Raw genomic sequence first — 22261 nt, 5'->3', positions numbered from 1 at the left:
CTGTATTTGTACTTTCATTATACTCAAGTAAAAATCAAGAATCCTGTGGCGTTCCCATCCCCGAGTTTAGGTAAAAACGTGTTCCTGGCTTCCATGGTAAGAATGTAAATTGGCTTAAGTTAAAGAGAAGGGTACTAATTACAATAACGGAAGTGCAGAGGTCCCGTCGGCTTCAGAACCATTTGAGCCAGCGCTTTCCCTCCACACTCACTACTGTGTTGGTATCCAACATGCCACCTTTACCCCAAAGCTGCTGCTCTTCTTGGTTGTGTTGCTGATTATGAAAGAGTGCTCATCTCCTCATTCACATTCAGAAAAAAGTTGTTGATTTCTGAAAGCTGAATTCACTTAGGCTCAAATAAAGTTATTGTGGTAAACAGGATAGAACCGTTGTTCATCTTAGACGAGGAGCTTTCCATGTTATTGCTGCCCCTGGACAAGGGCTTCTAGGTACTTTTCTTTCTCCTCTTCCTCTTTCTCCTCATCCTCCTCTTCTTCCTCCTTTTCCTCCTCTTCTCCTCCTCTTCCATTTTCTCCTCCTCTTCTCCTCCTTCTTCCTCCCCCACCTCAGTTTTCTAGATAGGGTTTGTTTTTTGTTTGTTTGTTTTTTGGTGTAGTTCTGGCTGTCCTGGAACTAGCTCTCTAGACCAGGCTGGCCTCAAACTCAGAGATTCATCTGCCTCTGCTTCCTGATTGCTGGGATTCTGGGATTAAAGAGGTTGGCTACCTACACCAATACTTTTCTTAATTACCCCTTCCCTGTCAGTTGTTTGTTATTATAGATATTTTGCCTACATGTAAGTCTGTGTACCATGTTCAGATCTAGTGACTGTGGAGGTCAGAAGTGGGCTTCAGATCTCCTGGAACTGGAATTACAGATAGTTATAAGCCATTACATGGGTGCTGGGAATTGAACCCAGGTCCTCTGGAAGAGCAGTCAATGTTCTTAACTGCTGAGCTGTCTCTCCAGCCTTTTCATGTGAATTTTAAATGCAGACCTATGTTGTACATCTGCTTCTGTACTGTATGCTTTATACATAAAGTTTGTTTAGAGTACATGACCTATACCAGTTCAGTTTCATTCCTAGATCACTGGATGCCAAGAGCTTCCCTTGAAGCTCATGTCCACATAAAAGATATGGACAGCAAAAATATGGGTTCTGTTAGAATCCAGAGAGATATGGAGTGAGCAGGTGTTGCATAGGCAAGCAAGAGAGGCTATTTTTTTTCAACCTGAGAACAACCATTTTTCATATGCAGGCAAGTTGCAAAATCAGTTCGGATTAGGATTTTTTAAAAATTTTAACTACAGTACTCTATTGCCTAGAGTAGTTGTCCATTTTTAATTCACTCTTGAAGTAACTGCAAAATGGAATGTCTTGGATATTAGTGCTAGACTATCACAGCTCAGATACTTTGTATTTATCGGCTATGTTAGCCATTTGATCTTTCTGGACTTACATACTTCATTGTTAAAAGAAGTATAGTTCATTTATTTCCTGGGATGTAGGATTAAGAAATAGCAAGATATTTAAGTCACCAAGAATACCATCTTTTGTAAATGCCAGGTTCCTTTCACTAGTTTACTTTCCTTTCTGAAAATCCTTTGTTGAAACTTGTGGTTTACAAATATGAAATTATTAATTTAAAATGCATCAACTCCATCATGAAAGTTATTTTTCACAGAATGGATGTAACAGTTGCCAAAAGTAGGACTTACCATAACCATAAATCTTATTCAGGTATGGGGTAACTCTCTCTACAGTATAATTTACATGAAGACTAAAGGAAAATCATATTTTAAATTGCATATTGTATGTGTTGGTTGCAGAAAAGCTTACTATTAAGTACAAAGATAATCTGTAGATTGGTTTCAGTTACATGACTATGACCAGAAGAGGCTGACGTTTGTGAAAATTAAAGGTAAGCTGTTCATGCATGTCTATCTTTATTTCCTAGGATAAATCTATTAGTACAAGTTTGCCTGTCTTAGATCTAATAGATGCCATTGCACCAAATGCAGTCCGTCAAGAAATGATCAAGAGAGAGCACTTGACTGATGAGGACAAACTGAACAATGCTAAGTAAGCCCCTCTGGTCTCTGAGACCACAGCGATCTGCTCGTGTCCCTTGCAGGGACACTCTTACCTTTTAAAGTACAATTTCTGTGGGGAATATGGTTTTAAAAAGTCCTTAGCCTTTTTTATTAAGTTAATCATATATATATATATATATATATATAAATCTGCTGTTAAAAGAACAAAAGGAAGATAACAGATGCTAAGATGTCTTCCTTTTCTTTTTAAGATACGCCATTTCAGTTGCTCGGAAGATCGGTGCCCGGATATACGCGCTGCCTGACGACCTCGTGGAAGTGAAGCCGAAGATGGTGATGACTGTGTTTGCCTGCTTAATGGGGAAAGGATTGAACAGACTGAAATAATGAAGCGTTTACTGTGATCTGCCACACTGTACGCACCAAACGTCTCAGTTTACAGAATTTTGAAATGTAGTGGGTATAAAATCCGAATATCTGTATGCTCAAAATAGTTCTGTATCCAGCAATGAAGAATATCTTGTCCATACCAGTTAGAATTTGTCAATCTTTTTTTTTTTTTTTTGGATAACACAATTACCTTAACAATCAATACCAATGCAGGAATGTCTTATCAAGCTGCTATTTCATAATTAAATTATTTTATTTCCTAAGAGTCTTAACCAAAATAAGACTAATCATTCTTTTTCATGGCTCAAAAAAGACCTGTATAAAGTTTTGTCAGGTCCTTCTATTAAATGTGTTTGGATTTTTTTTTTTTTTGATGTGTTGTTTAAATTTTGATTAAAAAAAAAATGTACCTAAAGTCATAATCTCACTTAATCCTTTTGGTTTTTCTCCCTTTAGCTGTGTAAAGTGATCTAAAATTTTCTGTAAATTTCTATATGACATAAAAATTTAAAGGGATAAATATAATCCATCAACATTAAACTTTTTTAATACGAGAACTAACTCTTGAATAACCCCCACGTTCACTCTCTTGTTTAAGCTGTAGGAGATTTTTACTTACAGTTTGTTTGTAGCTCCATTGTTACTTCACATGTGCTAGTCTGATAACACAGCTTTGTCTCCAGCATCACATGTGCTAGTCTGATAACACAGCTTTGTCTCCACCATCAAGCATAATACTATATGTTGGTAGGATGTTACACATATGTATTTCTCTAAGTCATCTGAGTTACCCACCTTTTCTAAAATGGTATGTATTAAGTGGTCAGCCAGCCGTTAAGTATTTATTTTGCCCCCACAATGTGTGTGACACTTTTCAATTGTGGATAATCTGATCTGTGGAGATCTGTTTTGCAAATATTAATTCTGAATGTGAATATCGTTATTTTTCACCTAACTGCTTTCAAATACTTTTCAGCCAAACATTGGATAGAATGTCCTAACTGACACCAATCCTATCCTGCTAGAATCACATCACACTTACTACTCTCAGGCTACAGGGAAACCTACATCACTGGACATGCCCACCAAATGGCTTCTGTAGAGATCTGTGTATATAAAAGCTAATGTCCGTCGTAGTTTTTCATGGTCTCCTGGAAACAGTTGAGGTTTGTGTTCCTCTTTTCCCCAGAAGTTTTAGCAGTAGAGAAATTCTGTTGCTCATAGTTGAAGCCAGGAATGAGCTCCCCGGCCCTCCACTTTAGTGCCAGTGAGCAATAGTGCTATGCAAGGAAAGTGCTGTCACCTCTCTCCGTGTGAATGGGTTGTCCGCCTCCTCCTTGTCCACTGATCAGAACATACAGCAGGAGGGAGAGTGTCTGTGTGTTTAGGGTAGACTTTTATAAATGAAGTACTGACAGGTGGGATTCTGAAATATATTCTTCTACATGAAATGTCTTCGCCTTTTATATTTTGGTGATTGTTTTCTTATATGAAGACACAATGCTTCCGCTCCTTTCCTGAGATTATTTAAATCAAACCTCTCTGATTTTTCCCGCTGTCATATTTACTAAAACAATCTGAATTACATGGAATTTAGCACTTTAAGGTGTTCTTTTTCTCACGAAATATATTTAATAAAAATGCTGTGTATGTAGAATTTGTGTTTATTTCATTTAAAGAATAGAGAACCTTCAATACTGATCTGTTAGAAGCTTATTTCCTCACAAAAGACTGCAACTCCTATGTGAAGTAACACAAAAGCTGTTTCTTTAGTGTTTTTTCTTTCATATGAGAAAAAAATTAATTCTAAAATTCTAGTGTTTTTATTATCATTGTATGTATGGATGATACATGTGTATGGGCATGCATGCTTACATGTGGATATCAGAGAACAAATTTGTTGGGTCAGTTTTCTCCTTACACCTTCATGGGAATCGAACTCAGGGCTTCAGGTTTGAACAACCAGCACTCTTATCCACTAAGCCATCTCACCAGCCCTCATATGAAGATTAAAAAAAAAAAAAAGACAAACTGCGTGATTGTTATAAACTTAGTTTGTGATGAAATCATTTGAGTGGATAAAATAATTAGCATTAATTTATTGTCTCCAGTGTCCAAGTACCACAACTAGATTCTTGGACCTCAGCTAAGACAAGTAGAAACAGCCTTTTGACTTACATCCTAGTAGAGACGGCCAGCCAATAAAGCAACAACAAGAAATGAAGCAGGGAAGAAACCGAGAGACCATTGGAGTGGGGGGAGATTTGCTGCAGACTGACTGAGAGCAGAGGGGGAGGTTTTCTGGGTAGCGAGGTCAGGGCTCTCTGAGGAAAAGCAATCGAGTGGGCGCCATGAAAAAGAGACAGATGTGCTCCTCGGGAGTAAAGGGAGGAGAACATGAAAAATATCAGTAGCATCCTACTTGTAGGACTAGATCTAAATCTGAGTTTCTTTCCCCTCTCTGGCTGGAGTTGTGATTCCTCTTTTGGTTTCTGTTTTGTTTGCCTGTGACTTGATGGAGTTGCTTAGAGTAATATGCCACTTTTGAGTTTTTTGAATACCATTGTTCATCATAACTCCAATACTGATCTACATATCACATGTGCTAAGTATGTAGGTATTGTTAGAATGTCCCAATTTATGCCCGCTGAGCAGTTTGTCTGTATCGGAGACAATCCAAAAGCCTGCATTATAATTATCAGCTTGCCTGAAGTAGGCTCTCTAGTGCTTTGGAAGGTCTCTTAAGATTACTACCAAAGAGGGTTGGAATTCCCTCCAGTCTTAGAAAGTAATCCAGTCCCATAGTTCTTTGGATAAAGAATCTGTGTATGGCTGTGAGTCATTTGAGTTAACTTCAAATACTGAAATTTCAGATAGCGCAGGATTAGATTTCTACTACTGGCTAAACATTTTGCTGAGCAACAAAGGAGGTGCATATACAAATGTATGGGCGCTCCTCTCTCCCACTGGCTTCACCTTGAGCCTCTTGGAAATTTCACCAAACTCATAAACTTGGAAGTGTATTAAACATTACACGACAACGGGGAGATCATTTAGAAACAAAAACTGGAGCAACTTGAGATTATCATTTACATCAAATACAGAAAACGTTTGAAAAGATGACTTCGACATCAAAGACTTTTAGAGAATATCTAAAGAGAACATTGATTTTTAAGAATTAGTAAGTTAAATGTTGAAAGAGAAACTAATGGGACAAAGTAGCCTGAATAGGAGAGGCAGTATTCCCCTCAAATTTAAGTACATTTATCCATTGCTTTAAAAATCTAAATCTTAAACGTAGAGTTCAGATTTTCCCCCTAGTGTTGACTGCAGGAAGCAATTAAAAATTATTGAAAAGATGCAGTTTTCAAGTCGCATTTGCTGGACGTCAGACAATTGTTGTCTAAATAGCGAATCTCTTAAAATTAGATAGGATAAATATAACGAATCCACTAAAAGGACTTGTATGGCGAGTAACTCCTAAACTGTGCTTATGCAACGGTTATAGGTCGCCTTTGACTTACATGCGAATACTTTTATAGTGACTTTGGAAATATCAGGAATGTTAGACCATATTAAATCACAAAGATTGTTTTTAAAACGCCTTTAGGAACGAGGGAACTGTAAACACAAACTCCATAATCAGGTTGCTTTGGCCAGGCTTTAGGACAATTCCGTACAGGATTTCAAGTAAACGTTAATCCTTCAGAAGCTCCTTGGCCCTTTTCTGTGCTGCAGTAGCAGCAGCAGCACAAACAGGCAGCGGATAAAATTACCTGAAATCCGCCACCAAGCGGTTCCCATGCCCTCAGGTGCTCAAAGATGCTGCAGACGCGCCCAAGATGCTAGGCGACCGACCAGAGAGGCGCGTCAGCCCTGGAGCCCCGCCCCTACAAGCCCCGCCCCTAGCCCGGCTTCGCCTTAAGCCCCGCCCCGGTGTCGTCGCCTCCGCGGGGCTGAGGATGACGTGAGGAGAAAGCCGCGAACCTCTGCCTCCTGTGGGTGCTGCTGGGCCAGCGGTTCCCACAGCCCCGGAGCCAGACGTGCTGCGAAGCGCACCGCCGAGCTCTCCGGCCGGCGGCCCCCTCACTCCCTCCCAGGCCGGGCCGCTCCCTGTGCGGCCCCTGCGGCTCCTGGCACGGCCCCGCGCTCGGCTGCCGCCCTGGCGCGCTCCACTCTGTCGTCCCCGGACGGGCGCGGACCAGCTCGACCGGGGCGCCGGCGGCTGGGCAGAGGGCGCTGGCCCCGGGGCCGCGCCAGCGCGGCCACCAACCTGGGGCTGTCCGTGGAGGGCGAGTGCTGGTTTCGGGGCGAGGCGACGCCCTTCGGGGCCAACGGGCCGCACGCCGATGTGGCCGTGGGAACGACTCACCCGTTTTCCAGCTCGGGGTCGGGGTCGGGGTCGGCGCCCATGGGGGCCCCGCCTCCGTCTCCTGGCCTGCCCCCGTCGTGGGCCGCGATGATGGCGGCCCTGTACCCGAGCACGGACCTCTCGGGCGTCTCCTCCTCCTCCCTGCCTTCCTCCCCATCCTCCTCGTCGCCCAACGAAGTGATGGCGCTGAAGGATGTGCGAGAGGTGAAGGAGGAGAACACCTTGAATGAGAAGCTTTTCTTGCTGGCGTGCGACAAGGGTGAGAGCTAGGCCCCCTTCTCCACCTCCGGACACCCTAGCACCCACTCCCCGGGTCCGGCCCCTGCCTCAACTTAACTCCTGGCACTCGTGCTTTTCCTTGTGTGCAGCGGCTATTCCCACCTCTGTGCAGCCCGCAGGACTTCTGCCTAATTGAGCTTGAGCAGCAGGCAGGTAGGGCGGGGGCGGTGGACTCGCGCAGGTGGGACGTTTCCATGGCGAGGAGGGAGCCTTGATCCCAAAGTTGCCCCACTTCTGTCACTAATAAACTCTAGTTTGAAGTTACTTCTTCCTTTGGGAGCCAGAGGCTAGTTTTGGACCTAATCCGAAAATTCTACGAATTTCCCTTAAGACTTCTCCGATTTATGGGCTGTCACCTTGTAGGTTTGTTGTTGTTGTTGTTGTTGTTATTTTTAAAAAAGACTTTTACTTCTGTTTAGCATCAGCCAGCAGTGCCTTAGCCTGTTACAGTTGAGTAGTATCCCATTATCTTTAACACAAATAATACGAAAAATCCTGCCCTAGTTGCCGAAACTTTCCCCAAATTTCTGGAACCCCTTTTAAATGTCGGTATTTTTTATTAGGGAGAAAGATTTATTGCTTCAGAGAGTTGGAGGGAGGCAAAGGTAGTAAAAAAAAAAAAAAAGTAAATATAGGCGAAATAATGTGGAATATACTGGTTTTGAATCTAAAAATTGATCACTTTCTGGCCACATTAAAAGACAAGCATGGAACTTGGTTGCTCCCAGATTGCTTTTATCTCTTATCTGAAAAACAAAAAAAGTACTGAAACATTCTCATTCCTCAGTTAAGCAGTTGGATGTTGAAAGGCAGTGTTTATTTGGGAAAACGTTGTTGGAACCATGCAGACTTCTGAAGCCTACTTCCAGAGGCCAGCTCACACTATGGGAAAACTAGTTACAGAAGTTTTTGGATTTGTTCACATATAGAGGTTTAAGTCAACAACATCTCCCTAAACCTTTTAAAGCATTTGAGATAGGTTTTTGTTTTTTTTTACATGATTATGTTTAATCTTAGCCAGGCCAAAAGGCAATCCCTTCTTGACATTTCATCATGGATTTAGAGCCAGGATGGGGAGGGCAGAATTCCCCGTGTCCCCTGGTTCCTCCTAGTTGTCTTCTGTCACCTTCGTGAGAGGCTTGCTGCATTATAAGGAAGGATGCTTTAGGTTTCTGTAGCAGCTTTGTGTGCCTCGGGGCTCAGGATGGTTTCAAAATGTGCAACATTTCCTGGAGAATATATGCCACTGTTGTATTAACACCTTCCTTAATATATTTAGTGGTACTTTCTGTTTTCCCTATTTTGGAGGAGATTTGAAGGGTGTGAGGTTAGGGAGGAGAGCGGTTTGGGTAATTAAGAAGCAGAGACCTGAGTATTTGGTTGAGAAGTTTTATATTGGTAGTCAGCACCTAATATAAAGATGTGTATGATGAGGAAAATAATTTGCATAAAGGAGGGGTGAAGAGAGTATAATTAGTATGTAGGGTACTGGAGCTATATAGGCATCGTTCTATACAGCTCACAAGTGTCACTGGTTATAGAACTTAAGCACTCTGTACAGGGACATTTTGTAAATCACCAAAGCTTTAGAACACACTAGTTGAGAAGTGTACCATGGGAAGTGGTTCGCGGTTATTTTAATGAAGGATGGTAGAGCAGCTAGCTACCTTACTGGCATATCTACTGACCTCACAATGTGTTTCGTTTTATTCTTTTTAACTTGCTGCTCTTTGCCTTGCTATTATAAACATGAAGTTCTTAATTGTGTTAAAGCATTGGACAAAAAGCTCTATTAATGAGTAACTGACTACGTCCATATTCTTTAAGAATTTTTCTCTAATAAAGATTTTTTTTTTTGAGACAGGGTTTCTCTGTATATCCCTGGCTGTCCTGGAACTCACTTTGTAGACCAGGCTGGCCTCGAACTCAGAAATCCACCTGCCTCTGCCTCCCAAGTGCTGGGATTAAAGGCGTGCACCACCACCGCCCGGCCCCATAAAGATGTTTTCTTTATGTGCAGTAGTGAGGAAGAGTAAGGGTAAAAATGTATGTGTATGTGCATAATGGATATCTCTGAGCACACACAAGTTAAGCTTCGGTTTAGCTTAAGTGGCCTAATGAGGTTTGGAAGGCAGGCTGGCCCTAGTACAGAGTCCTCTCTCCCCTGGGACGTTAAAAACACATTACCCAAGTGAAACATTAGTACATTGTGTGTTAAGAGACTGAAGGGTGTTTAAAGGTTAAATCTGAATGTACAAGCACTGTTGTAATCTCAGTTTCTCTTGTCCCTAGTACTATAAACTTCAGACTGATTGCACCAAATTTAGTGATGCCAAAGAACCTAAGACTAGGAGTAATAGTTTAATATAGGTAATGAGAAGTTCAAATGTTACTTAGAAGCCATAATTGATAACATTAAAAAGCAAAAGTGAACGATCAGGACTAAATTCCAGCACCAAAGCAATTACTTATGAGTTCCAGTAGGATTTCTTTGGGTTCCAAAGCTTTTTTTTTTCTCTTAATCTGTTTTAATATTAATTAGAAATATTTTAAGTAGAGTGTCATAATTCCATGTCAAAAGTATTTTGTAGAAAGTTTGGTTTGAAAAGATTTATAAATATTCTGACACAAAAGCTTCCCACACTTCACAACTAGCCTCAAATCTAGCTTGGGCCTGTAGTCCATGTTGGCCTGGAATTCACTATGTAAGTAGTCTAGGCTGACCTCAAACTTACAGCAACCCTCCTGCTTCTGCTTCCTGGGTGCTGGGATGATAGGCATGAGCCACCACATGTAGCAAAACTGATCAACATTAAAGCTGTCATCATTTCAGGAATGGTGAGATTTACCACCATATGTTAGAAAGTCAAAGGAGAAGCCAGTGAGGGAATGGAGAATCATCTTTCCTAACTGATATTGTAACACTTCTCTACTGAATTTCTCTTAAGGATTTATTAGAGTTGGACAGAGGAAATTTATTGTTGCGATACATACTATTACAATTGCTAGCCCAGTTTCCAGTGGACTTCATAGATTCCAGTAAAAATAGTGCCCATTGAGGATGCTAGAAGTCCACAAGTTATAAGAATAATATGCTTTGAAGAGGAAGGGCTAGAACATGGGTGGCTAGCTGATCCCTAAGCCAAATCTGTTTTTGCAAAGCCTGTGAGCTAACTCTGACTTTTACATTTTGTATCTTAAATACTAGGAAATGTTTCTAATTAAAAGAAAAGTTTTATAACATGAGAATTCTATGAAATTTGAAAAGTTTTATTGCTACACATCTTCATTCATTTCCGTATGCTCTGTGTCTGCTTGGATGCAAAAGGGTCTGAGTACACTTGTGACTGAGGTACCACGTCCTACAAAGCTTAGCATATTTTAATGCCTGGCCCTTTTCCAGAACAATTTTGTTGCCCCCCCCCCCATGTTAAAGTACAAAGCATTGAGTAATAATACAGAAAAGAGCCCACTGTGAACTGAATCCAACTTCATTTTGGACAAAGGAAACTAGTTGTTTAAAGGGTTAGAGAGGAGTGTGAGTTGAGGTTCAGGGAAGTGAAAAATTATAAAACAGCAGGGAAAATTTACAAAAAGTGGGTGGTTGATTTATGGTAATCCAATGTAGATTTGTTATCTGGCACTAAGGGGGCTTAGATGGCTATCCTTTCAGAGGGGCCAGGAATTGGGCCCCCATCTTCAATGCTCAAATGAACTGAGAGTGATGCATTGGCAGCCATGACTTTTCTAGGGCATGCATTTACAGAGAATCAAGCTAGTAATGCAACCTAGAGCTATTAGAAAGTATGGTGATGTTTTGTTCAAGGCTTTATGGGCTATGATAGAAGCCTTGTTGGGGGGGGGGAGCATTAGCTTGCTTAGGATTTGGTCAAAGAGAAAACTTTTCGGTGGGCATATCAGTTAAGAGTCTTTTTCATACCCAGAAGGATGGTCTTGGTTTGGATGAGGGTTTGCTGTGTCACAGGGACAGGGAAATGAGTATGGGAGATACTCTAGAGATCGGACTGAGATGACTTGCTGTTTCGTTGCCACAGTAGCTATGAAATAGACTGAAAAATTTTTCTTCTTTCTTTGTTGAACAAAGACAACTGTCTAGTGGCTGGGGAGGTAGCTTGGCAGATAAAGTGCTTGCTGTGCAAGCCTGAAGCCCGGAGTTTGGGTCTCTGGCCAGCAAAAGCAGAGTGCATTAGTATGAGGCTGTAAACCTGGGCAAGCAGATCCCTGGAGCTTGGTGGGAGCCAGTCTAGCCAATCAGTGACCTTTGAGCTCAGGGAGAGATCCTGGCTGGCAGGGGCTGGGGGAGGTGGAGTGGCGGTAGTAGAAGACCAGCCTGAACCTCTAGCCCCCTCCTCGGCACCCACACAGACAGAAATACACACACACATACTTCTCACAGACTCACAAATAAAAATAAAATTTAAAAGCAACTATATTATCAGAAACATAAGGGGATTATATTGATTTTCCAAAGACGAGATGTAACTTGCAAACAGTTTCCCTATGAAAGAACAGAGTATCTGGCATTGCAGGCATTGTGACTAGCATCTGGGCTGTTAACTTCCCCTTTCACATATGTATTGGTCCTCACAGTGAACAGCTGTTCTTGCCTTTATGACATATCACTTTAAACGACTTGTAAATATAAACTGTAGTAATGGAGCAGCAGTTAAGAAGGCACGGCTGGAAGTATTGCAGAGTTGCTGAAACTCCACAACTTTAGATTTGGAAAGCCTAATGATGCCAAGAAGGTGGATTAAAATGAGTACCTTCACCTGGATATGCCTGGATATGCCTGGATATGCCTGGATATGCCTGGCTAGCGAAGCAGAGCTTGATGGGTAGCATTCTCCTATCCATAGGCTTAGAATCAGATTCATCTGAAATACTCCTAAATGTTACTTTTTAGCAATAGTGATGTCATTTTCATGGATTATTCGGACACTCTTGGTGTAGCTGACGACTTAAGAGCATCACTTCATCAGTGGAATTTAAATGTTAATTAGTGCTGTGGGAGAATGATTTCATGACTAGTTTTTATTCTTGAGACACCTAAGGAGATGTGTTGTCAAGAAAACTAATATTCAGCTTCTTTTAAAATGTACAAGGACCATAAGCGGACATCACAAATAATGGAAAGGTTTTAGTTTTCACAGATGAGATCTGTTAACTTACTTGCAATATTGCTTTTCTTACTCATTTAGTCTAATGTTTTCTCTCTGGGTATCATGAAATTATTTCTTCTCCTTCCAGTTTCCACTCTGATTATCCTTTTCCTATTTCTTACAGGCATCTAAAGAATTACTGTATGTGGAATGTTTATTTGTTTTGTGTTTAGAACAGTAAAATGGAACAACTATCCCACTGCATTCTTTCTCTAATGAGAGTTTCCCTTTCGGTTTTTATTTCTTTTTTCCTCACACAGTCTCATTAGTGGGCAAATATAATGGGCCTTTGGTGACAGTAATCCCCATCTTCCCCACATGGGATGACAAGTTTGTGGCCTTCAAGTTAGGCAGAAGACAGCCTGCCAGCTCCTGGTAGATCAAGTAGTCATAATAGCCCCAACTTAGCTTTCTGTGAGCTGGATGTTTTCTGTTTACTAATACTCTACACCTCCTCTTCCTTAACAAGATGGTGTGTGTGTGTATGTGTGTGTGTGTGTGTGTGAGTGAGGTGGGGGGGAGAGAGAGAGGTGTGAAAGGAGAAGAGAGGGAGGGAGTTAAGGAGGGAGGGAGGAGTAAGAGCATTTAGGTACCCTTATTATGCATACTGTCAAGTTCATATTACTTTTTAAGTGTATGCTTCCCCTCTTTCTAATATCTTCTCCCTCTGGTCTCCATGTTAACAAATCTGGTGCATGAGTAAATGTGTATGTATTTGAGATCTAAAACTAATATCTTTTAAGTTTCATTTTATTTTTCTACAGTAGCCGCCAGCCTGTATTTCGGGGTATTCTATATTAAGCTGTTTTACATATCTTCTTTAAGTTTTTCTCCTTATACCATCAGGAATTTTAAATTAGAGATTTTTATTACATGTTACACATTTATATTTTTCTACTTCTGTTTTATATATACTGTTTATATCTGTATTATTTTATCAAGATATACTTTTTTTCCAGGAAATGTTCACATTTTCTGTGCACATGTCCACATGCAAAGCAAAAATGAGTTTAGGTATTTTTAATCTTTTAATTCAGCAGGATAAAATTTTCTATATAGTCATTCTTGTTTAATGTCTTAAGTATTAAATTATGTTTGTGTATTGTTATTTAGGTGACTATTATATGGTTAAAAAGATTTTGGAGGAAAACAGTTCAGGTGACTTGAACATAAATTGCGTAGATGTGCTTGGGAGAAATGCTGTTACCATAACTATTGAAAACGAAAGCTTGGACATACTGCAGCTGCTTTTGGACTACGGTTGTCAGGTACAAGGCTAGATGATTTTATCCAGTAGCTTCTAAGAATGTTAGCTATGCCTTGCTTTCATCTGTCCTTCTAGCTTACTTTCTTTTTCTTCGCTTTGTTTTCTTCTCTTCCTTTGTCTTTCTTCTTCTACTTGGTTTTAAGCCCCTAAAAAGTTTACAAAACAAACCAAAATAAGCTTTTTAAGTATAATATTTTAAATTTATTTATATTTTTCTTCCTGTTTCCTTTCCCTGCATCAGACGGAAGTAAACTATCATGAATTATTAAAGCTGACATTATTTTTATTACTGATAGGATTACTATTTGTATTATATACCTAAAAATAGTGCGAGTGATCTAGAAGCGCAAGGGGACAAGCTTTTCTCTGACCTGGGTTATTTATAGGCACATGAATAAATGTTCCTCACAAAACAGTTTACAGTTCAATTTGGTTTTCTCCTAAGTTTATTATGTTTTCCTTTTTGTTTGAAATTTAGTGTTTGCTTTCATCTAAAGATGAACGATTTGTTTTTAAAACTGGAGAGGAAAGAACTTTCATTTGTCTTTGTATCTGTTAAGGTGGAAAAGCAGACATGCATGTACGTTGTGAAGGTATAGTCTAATGCATCATTTCCTGTTCCTTTTTGGTTCACTCAGGATAAATAGCATAGGAACTCTGATCTTCTGTTGTAGCTGTAACGAGGCAGAGTTTTGGAGTTAGATCAGGAAGCGCTCACAGCATATTTTTTAAAGTACTGTATGTGGTTTTAGGTACATCCCTATTATTTATATTATAATACAGTATCATGACTGATATATAAGCCTGTGTGTGTATATATGCATGCACGCACACGCATACACACACACACACACACACACACACACACACACAACACACACAACACACACACACACACGGTATAGAAAAGGGAATTGGGTATCCAGTCACTTAGCTGTCTAGAACACAACAAGAGACTAAATCAAAGGTCTTCTGTACCGCTGTACTGCTAGAGTCGTTTTGCTGAAGTTTCTAGGTTAAATTTAGTTATAGAGCACTTCTTCAAAGTCTCTATTTTTCATTTTAGATTTCGTTTTTAACTTAATTTTTTATTTTTCTGATCTGAAGAGAATCAGTAAAGGCAATAAAAGGGGCATTAGAGCTGTAGCTAAACAAAATGAAGCTTGGGACCATTCACTCACACTGTTTAGTTAGAGGTTGTCAGCACTGCATGTCTGCTTGGTGATTATGCTTTATAACAGTGGTTTAGCATCAGTAAGGGAAATTAAAGTATACTCACTAGCTTAGTGAGTATACTTAAGCTTTCACCTTAGATGAAAGCACATATATGTATGTATGTATGTGTGTGTGTATGTGTGTTATAAAAACAGAAAACTTCCATTAAAATTATTTAAAATTTAAAATTAAACACTTAAAGGCATAAGCTTCAGTTACCTAGGAAATAAGACTATAAAGAAATTAAGTCATTTTGGATAAGAAATGCTATGGTATAATAATGGTATTTACATACATTGCTTTTGTGTAGCTAATAATTCTGCAGTACACATGGTTCTATCACATATTTGATCACATTTGAACACCACAGTCAGTCTATCAAGATGCTATATTTTATAGATTAGAAAACAGAGGCTCACAGACTTTATTGTATTGCCCAGAGTTGTAAAATCAGTAAAGGCAAAGCTAAGGTTTGAATTTAACCTTCTGACTGCAAACCAGTCTTCGTATTCTGTCTAAGTTACCTGGGTCTCACTCTGTCAGTCAACAAATGCCCAAGACCTTTGGCTGCATGTGGTGGTGGAAACAAGAGAGTTCTGACTTCCACACAGTGAATCCTCAAATGAAGTAGACAGCTGAAGCACATGTGCATTACAAAGGGATTTAAATATAAGGCTGTATTTTATAAGTCCTGAGCAGTAACAATGCTTGATGCTTGTATATGGTTTGCAGTTACAAAACTGGAAACTTGGCGTTTTATCTTGGGTTGTATCTGTGGTTCTCAAATAAATAACTTTGCCCACACCAAGGGATATTTGGCAGTATCTGGAAACATTTTTAGTCTCACAGTTTGTGGGTAGATGTTATAGATGTTACTGAACATACTGCAATACCCAGGGAAGGTACTACAACACTACCCAAACCATACCTGACCCAAATGTCAATAGAGCTGCTTTTGAAAAGTCCTAATTATACTTAAATTAAGTTTTGCAATTCAACATAAATGTCTTAGCAGTAATAATAATAGAAGACTATTGTGGGTTGGAGTAATCAAGAAAACTAGGTTTCTGTGTAGCATATGTGAGGCCTTGCATTTGATTCCTGGCACTGAAGGGGTGGAGGAGGCTTGCTTGCATCTATTTATTTATGTATTTATGTATTTATGTTTAACGTATCGAAACTGGAGAAATGGTTTGGTGGATAGAAGCACTTGCTACTCTTGCAGAGTACATCAAGTAGTTCATAATTCCAGCTCTAGGAGACTCGCCTGGCTCTGCCTCCCAAGTGTCACCAACACTTACCTAAAAATATTCCTTTTAAACATTTTAACAAACACGTCACTGGAAGAATGTCTTCTGAGCTCAGTTGGGAAATACTAACATTGGGCTGGAGAGATGGCTCAATGGTTAGAGCACCTCTCGTGCTTGCAGAGGACCTTGGTTCAATTTCTGATATCCACACAGTGACTCACAGCCATCTCTCTGTAATTCTAGTTCCAGGGAATCCAATGCCCCTTTCTGGCCTTTGAGGGCACAATACAGACATATGGTACACAGACATATGTTCAGATAAAACACCCATACATGTAAAATAAAATTCAAAAATAAAAAAAGAAATATTAACATTGCTAACTTTGTGCTGCTTTGTGACAGTGGGCTTGACCTTCTGATCTTCAGAAAGATAAAAAACTTGTCCAGAGTTACTCTGTCAATGGCAGACTTGAAATCTGCACCTGTGTCCTAGAGCCCATGTTCTTCCTGTTACCTATGTCTATTTTCAAGAACTTAGAGGTATTTAAGGAACAGAGGCTTCAGGAAAGAATATGCAGATATGAGAAATGAGTCTCTTGAGATAGTGAATTCAGTCTTTAGAACAAAATACTGGGTTTGTAATATAATGGAAATCTCAAGAAAATAGCAAAAATAAAAAAGACCTTGAATGGGAGGGTAAGCATTTGTGCTTTAACTATAGTTCGGTGTCTTTCAATGCATTCTGATAGAAGGTGTGGCTTGTGCATTGTGTTTTACATAGGTGACCATGGTAATCAGGCTTAGGCAAGACTAGAAAGATAGGGAGGGCTCTAGCCCATGTGAGCAACTTTTGTAGTACTTGAGTGTGAATTCTAAGATGTGAACTGGAAAGCTGCCTATAAGAGCAGTCACAGCTATCATGAAGGGGGCTTGAGGAATCCAAGAGCTTTATTAATCTTTAATATGGATGACTAGGAGAGAGGAGAGAAAACTAGCAAGTCAGGAGAAGTTAGGCTTGATGTCAAAATGTTCAGTTTCCAGGCTTTAACTTTGCTTTTTGGGGGCTGTCTGACAATGACCAAGGTGTCATAAGAAGGAAGATGACCCAGTATATCTTGAGAATGGCTGGTATCACAGAGCCAAGAGTACTACAGAGTCATTCTTAGGGAGCATTTATGCTTAAGAAAGGGCACTGCAAAGAGGGAGTTGCATGAGTTATTGACAGTTTGGGGTCAGTTAGAGTGGTGGTGTGAAAGCCAAAGGGGAACTTTCATTTTGTTTGTTTGCTTTTGCTTAGAAATTAAGACCCAAAGAGGAGAGAGAAAAAGTCATTGGACTTCCAAAGTATAGTACTGATAATTCAGGGAACATGATATAAGTTAGTTTGATAATATTAACAGTGAAATAAAGCAGAAAGTATTTAGAGACAATGGAAAGATAAGATCAAGTTAAATGAACGAAAGGAGAAAACGTAAAGTTGGGCTATGTGGGACTGATGGTCCTTGGATGAAGGACCAAGTTCTTACAGAGTATACCAGAGCATTAATATATGCTGCACAGTGGGAATTAAGTTTAGAAAGGAAATAAGTAGCTTCACGCCCTGAGTGTAGAGGAAGGGATGGGAGCTGCCGGAAAAGCTCTGAGGCAAGAGGGAAGGTAGTGGTTTCAATTACATAGAGGGTATATGTGTTCAATATGCTTTAGTGGAAATGCTCAGATTACTGAGAAATCAGGAAAGAAAATTGAGTGAGTAATATATGATTTTAAATATTTAACAATACTTAAAATGTAAGGGAAGAGGGTTGCAAGTTCAAGGCCAGCCTGCTTTCAAGACTGTGTCGCAAATACATTTCTTCTTAAAAATTCAAATATTTTCCTTTAGAACTACTATTTATTTATCATATATCATACTATTGTATAGAACAAGCCAGGGGCCACCCTTTAATTACATGACTTTTAATACAAATACTTTTATAGCTGAAGCTTATCCTTTTAAGCATTGACTGTTAATACATTTTTACCCCTTACTGAGTAGTGTGTCTGAATATATTTTAACTTTACCATCATTAATTGGAGTTCTTGAGAATATAATAATTTTACTTTGCCTCACAAAGTCCAAAATTATTAACAATTTGTCCTTGCATTAAAGTCTGTAGACTGCTGTGTTCCGACACTGATTTTGCTATACTGGTATTTTATTCTTTCCATGGTCAACTTTTAGTTTCCTTCTTGTTTTCCCCATTTTTGTTGATTTTATTCTAGCTGTCTATTATTCATTAAAGATCTGAGGAATGCTTGGGAAAGCCAAGTCAGTGTGCTTAGGCCTGTCTCTTCTGGAAACAATGCCCATGTGTAGCTCCGTGACTTGGCTTGTTCTGTTTCATTGTTTCGAAAGGTGTTGTTCTTGTTGTTGTTTTAAGTTGTAAATAAATTCAGGGCCATATTTCAGATTATTGAAGTTGCCTGGTGTTTGAGAGCAGTTGCATTACTATTGTTAGCTTTATTGATTAAGATTAAAACTTTAAATAAGATATCTGTAATGGATGCTAGGCTCTTGTTTTTAAAAGGTTGTTTGCTTCATCTGATTGAAGAGAAGCATTATGAAGCAGAAGAAAAGGGGAGGGGTTGGTGCACTTTAGGGTTGTATCTAACAAGAGATTAATCAAGAGATTAAATTTCCCATCCACTGAGGAAGCTTTTCCTACAGGAACGTATAGGTGGTTCCTGAGAGTCTAATGAGAGCTCCAGCCTTTCTTTGCATTATCTAATGCTATTTTCAACATCCCATGAAAGCCTGCCATTTTGAGTCTTATTTTAGTCTTTATTTTTAGTCTTATTTAGTCTTAGTCTCTCCAAATAAGGAGAGTTAAAAACTGTATTCTATGGATCTATAAAGAATACAGATCTGCTGTAGTTTCATTCTTGGGAACAAGAATATTGACTGATATAAAAATAGTAAAGGTTCTATCAGTTAAAATTGTACAATCTGTACAATTAGATTTAAATTCAGATTAAATCATTATTACTTCATTTTTCTGCTATTATGTTTTTGCCTTTGAAAAAAAAATCAGAGGAACCAAACCTTGGTGTCATGGTTGCCAGCAGCTCATAGCCTTTGTTATAGAGAAGTTTGGAGCCCTGAGTCCTGAGTCTGTTTACCTATGCCTCTGGTTAGAAGTAGATCTACACAGCAGGTTGAAATTGGAACTGTAAACTCTTCCCTACCTACGCCAGCTTTGGTAACTGGATTCTTTGTGATTTATATTTAACAAGAGTGCTGGTACCAGTGTCAAACTGTCTAGACCCATGTATATTTTGAAGATGAGAATAAAGGTGTCCCCTTTTGTGTATTTTTCCATTCTCCCCTCTTGTCAGAACTGCACGGATTACGTTACACCCAACATAGTCCTTCACTTAATAGCTCATAGTCAATTCTTTAATAAATTTGAAACCTTAAGATTTTTCTGGTTCATGGCTCAAGAGAAAATATCTTGAAGGTTTTTTTGTTTTTGTTTTTTAGCTTTGAACATTGCTTGGATCAGCACTTCCATATGGAGTCCCTTCTGGGAAATAGTTATTATTTTACCAGGTTGCGCATTGAAACCAGAACAAAAATGTTTATACTGTGGTACATAGATGTACTACTGACTCTGGCAAGCAAATGTACTACTTGTACAATATACATTTTTTTGAAAAACCCAATACTACTGTATATAATACAGTTTGAAGAATTTTAAAATAACCATGAATTAGTAAAAATAGTTTACATTTTTATCTTCCATTTTCATTTTTAACTTTTATTTTTTTAAAGTCCGCAGATGCACTTTTGGTGGCAATCGACTCTGAAGTAGTGGGAGCTGTTGATATACTACTTAATCATCGGCCAAAACGATCATCAAGACCAACCATTGTAGTCAGTACTCTTAAATATTTATTCATTTGGATTTTTAAGCCAAAGTGGATCTCCTGCCCCATTGCCATCTTTTCTCCCTCCTTCCCAGCTTATTTTGTTTTTAAAAATATTGATATTTTTACTTTGTAAAATACTACTTTGAAGTAAGTAGAGACAATAATAATTAATCTTGCTTTCTGGAAACTTTTTTAAAAAATTAGTTAATATTTACATATTTTATCAGTGTGAACCAGTATTTTTAATTTGGGATATTCTTCAGGTGATGCTGAAAATACAGATTAGTTTCTAGGTAGATTTAAGAAATGTGTTGGACTAGAGAAATAGCTCAGCAGTTAAGAGCACTGATTGCTCTTCCACAGATCCTGCCAGCAACCACATGGTGGCTCACAACCATCTGTAATGGGAATCTGATGCCCTCTTCTGGTGTGTCTGAAGACAGTGACAGTGTACTCACATACATGAGATAAATAAATAAATCTTAAAAAAAAAAAAAAAGAAATGTGAGTGATGAAACCATAAAAAATGGAAGAAAATATAAGTATTTAGCTGTCTGGTGTAGAAGAATTGCTTTAGCTTAAAAACTTGAGTAAGGACTATAGATTGTTACAAAAGCCGTGTCTCAGTTTCAGATGCTGGGTAGATGTAGAAAGCTGTGGATCCCTGGGAAACAGGCACCCATTAAGCATCTCCAAGTAAAACCTAGAGATAGGCCTGGAGACACATACCTTCAATGCCAGCACTTGAAAGGCAGAAGCAGGGGGATTTCTATGAGTTTGTGGCCATCCTGGTCTACATAGCAAGTTTCCAGGACAGCTAGGGCTACACAGTGAAACCCTGTCTCAATTAATAATAATAATAATGATAATAATAATAATAATAATAATAATACAGAAAATTTGATGCAAAGCACCAAAACCTATTAGAAAAGAACATTTAGAAAATTTCAGAAAATAAAACATAAATTTTAAACCTAATTTTTAATTAAAATTTTAATTTTAACAAAAAAGTATAAGATAATAAATTTTGTTTACTAACAACCAAATCGTTTATTAAAACCTAAAATTTTAAAAACATACTACTATAGGACAGGGTGTTTTAGAAAATATTTTGGCAAGGAACAACATACACAACAAAGAAACTTTTATGTGTAGCAGTGGAACACTGAGATACCCTAAATATCCTAAGTACAGCTCAGTCTTAGATCACTCAACTAGCATGCCCTTGATTACATTCCTAGGATAGGAGGGAAAAAAGAAAAAGAAAACATTCTGAATGTCAAAACAGGAAATATAAATAACCACATGTATAAACTTTGGAATACAAGGCAGTAATTCAAATTACTTAAAAAATATTTTGAGACAAGTTTTAATGTATTCCAGACTGCCTGATCTCCTTGATAACCAAGAATAACCTTGAACTCCTGCACTCCTGCCCCTACCATTCAAATGTTGGAATTATAGGTGTGAATCACCATACTCAGTTAGATAAAATGAGGATTGTGTACACACACACGCGCGCACACACGCACACACACACACACACACACACACACATATAACTGAAGGTTGAAAGTATACATAGAAAAGAGGCTGAGAGATGGCTCCAGGGTTCAGAGCACTTGCTATTATTTCAGAAGACCTGGGTTCATTTCCCACATCCACAGAGTCTCTCACAACCAACTACAGCTCTAGCTCTAGAAGGCCCATCCCCCTCATCTGGCTTCTGGATGCTACATGGACATGGTTCCCAGCATATGCAGATGAAACATTCATCCACATAAAATAAATATATCTTTTAAAATTTCTTAAAAATGCACATGAAAAGAGATATGGAAAATTAAGCGAATGTTACTTTATAGTAGTCATTTCTTAGTGATTGAACTAATTAAAGATTTTTCTTTTATATTTTTATTGGTTTTCTCAGTAGAAAGATAGTCATTGAAATATTAATATCAATTATAAATGAGATAATTTTGTACATTGAATTTAAGAATTTTTAACATTTATTATTGTTGAAGGTATAGTAAAACAATCAGTTTTAATAACTGCTATATTATCAGCTGATTGATTTCAGAATAAAATGTATTTAGAGAACTAAACAAATTTTATATTCATTTAGACTACTAAGAAAGCCTATGGTTGGGGACCTGTTGTTGTAAACAGAGTATAATGTTTTCTGTCATGCACACGCTCCAGGTTTCAACTTTCAGACACAAACACACACACTTTAAAAACTAACTAACTAAGAACAACAAAAAGTGTGACTTTCCTAGCACACCTCTAAGTTCGAATGGTGGTGAGAAACCAGTAAGAAGGGAATGAAGAGGACTGAGAAGA

At 38.7% G+C, this 22261-nt stretch overlaps 2 protein-coding genes across 13 annotated transcripts in view; both read left to right on the top strand.

Moving 5' to 3' along the window:
- Positions 1 to 4103, top strand: part of Pls1 (plastin 1 (I-isoform)) — a 92665-nt gene extending 88562 nt beyond the window's left edge. For all 4 annotated transcript variants that reach the window (XM_006510748.1, NM_001033210.3, XM_006510746.3 and 1 more), the window contains 2 exons: positions 1960 to 2084; positions 2308 to 4103. In XM_006510748.1, coding sequence (XP_006510811.1) covers positions 1960 to 2084; positions 2308 to 2443 — 261 coding nt within the window. In that variant the 3' untranslated portion in view covers positions 2444 to 4103. The remainder of the gene's footprint in view (positions 1 to 1959; positions 2085 to 2307) is intronic.
- A 2255-nt stretch (positions 4104 to 6358) lies between these two features.
- The window catches only part of Trpc1 (transient receptor potential cation channel, subfamily C, member 1), a 45315-nt gene continuing 29412 nt past the window's right edge, over positions 6359 to 22261 (top strand). For 2 of the 9 annotated variants that reach the window (XR_003947858.1, XM_011242717.3), the window contains exons 1-3: positions 6359 to 7077; positions 13394 to 13548; positions 19824 to 19925. Coding sequence is in view for 7 of the 9 variants with exons in the window: in XM_011242717.3 (XP_011241019.1) it covers positions 6858 to 7077; positions 13394 to 13548; positions 19824 to 19925 (477 nt within the window). In the remaining 2 variants the exon portion in view is untranslated. The remainder of the gene's footprint in view (positions 7078 to 13393; positions 13549 to 19823; positions 19926 to 22261) is intronic. The other 7 variants (XM_006511053.4, XM_030244243.1, NM_011643.4 and 4 more) reach the window with 7 other exon arrangements.

Source organism: Mus musculus, chromosome 9 (genome assembly GCF_000001635.26).
Source record: "Mus musculus strain C57BL/6J chromosome 9, GRCm38.p6 C57BL/6J".
In the NCBI taxonomy this organism is placed as follows: domain Eukaryota; kingdom Metazoa; phylum Chordata; class Mammalia; order Rodentia; family Muridae; genus Mus; species Mus musculus.
The sequence above is the reverse complement of the archived record's forward strand: the minus strand, read 5'-3'. Positions and strand labels throughout refer to the sequence as shown.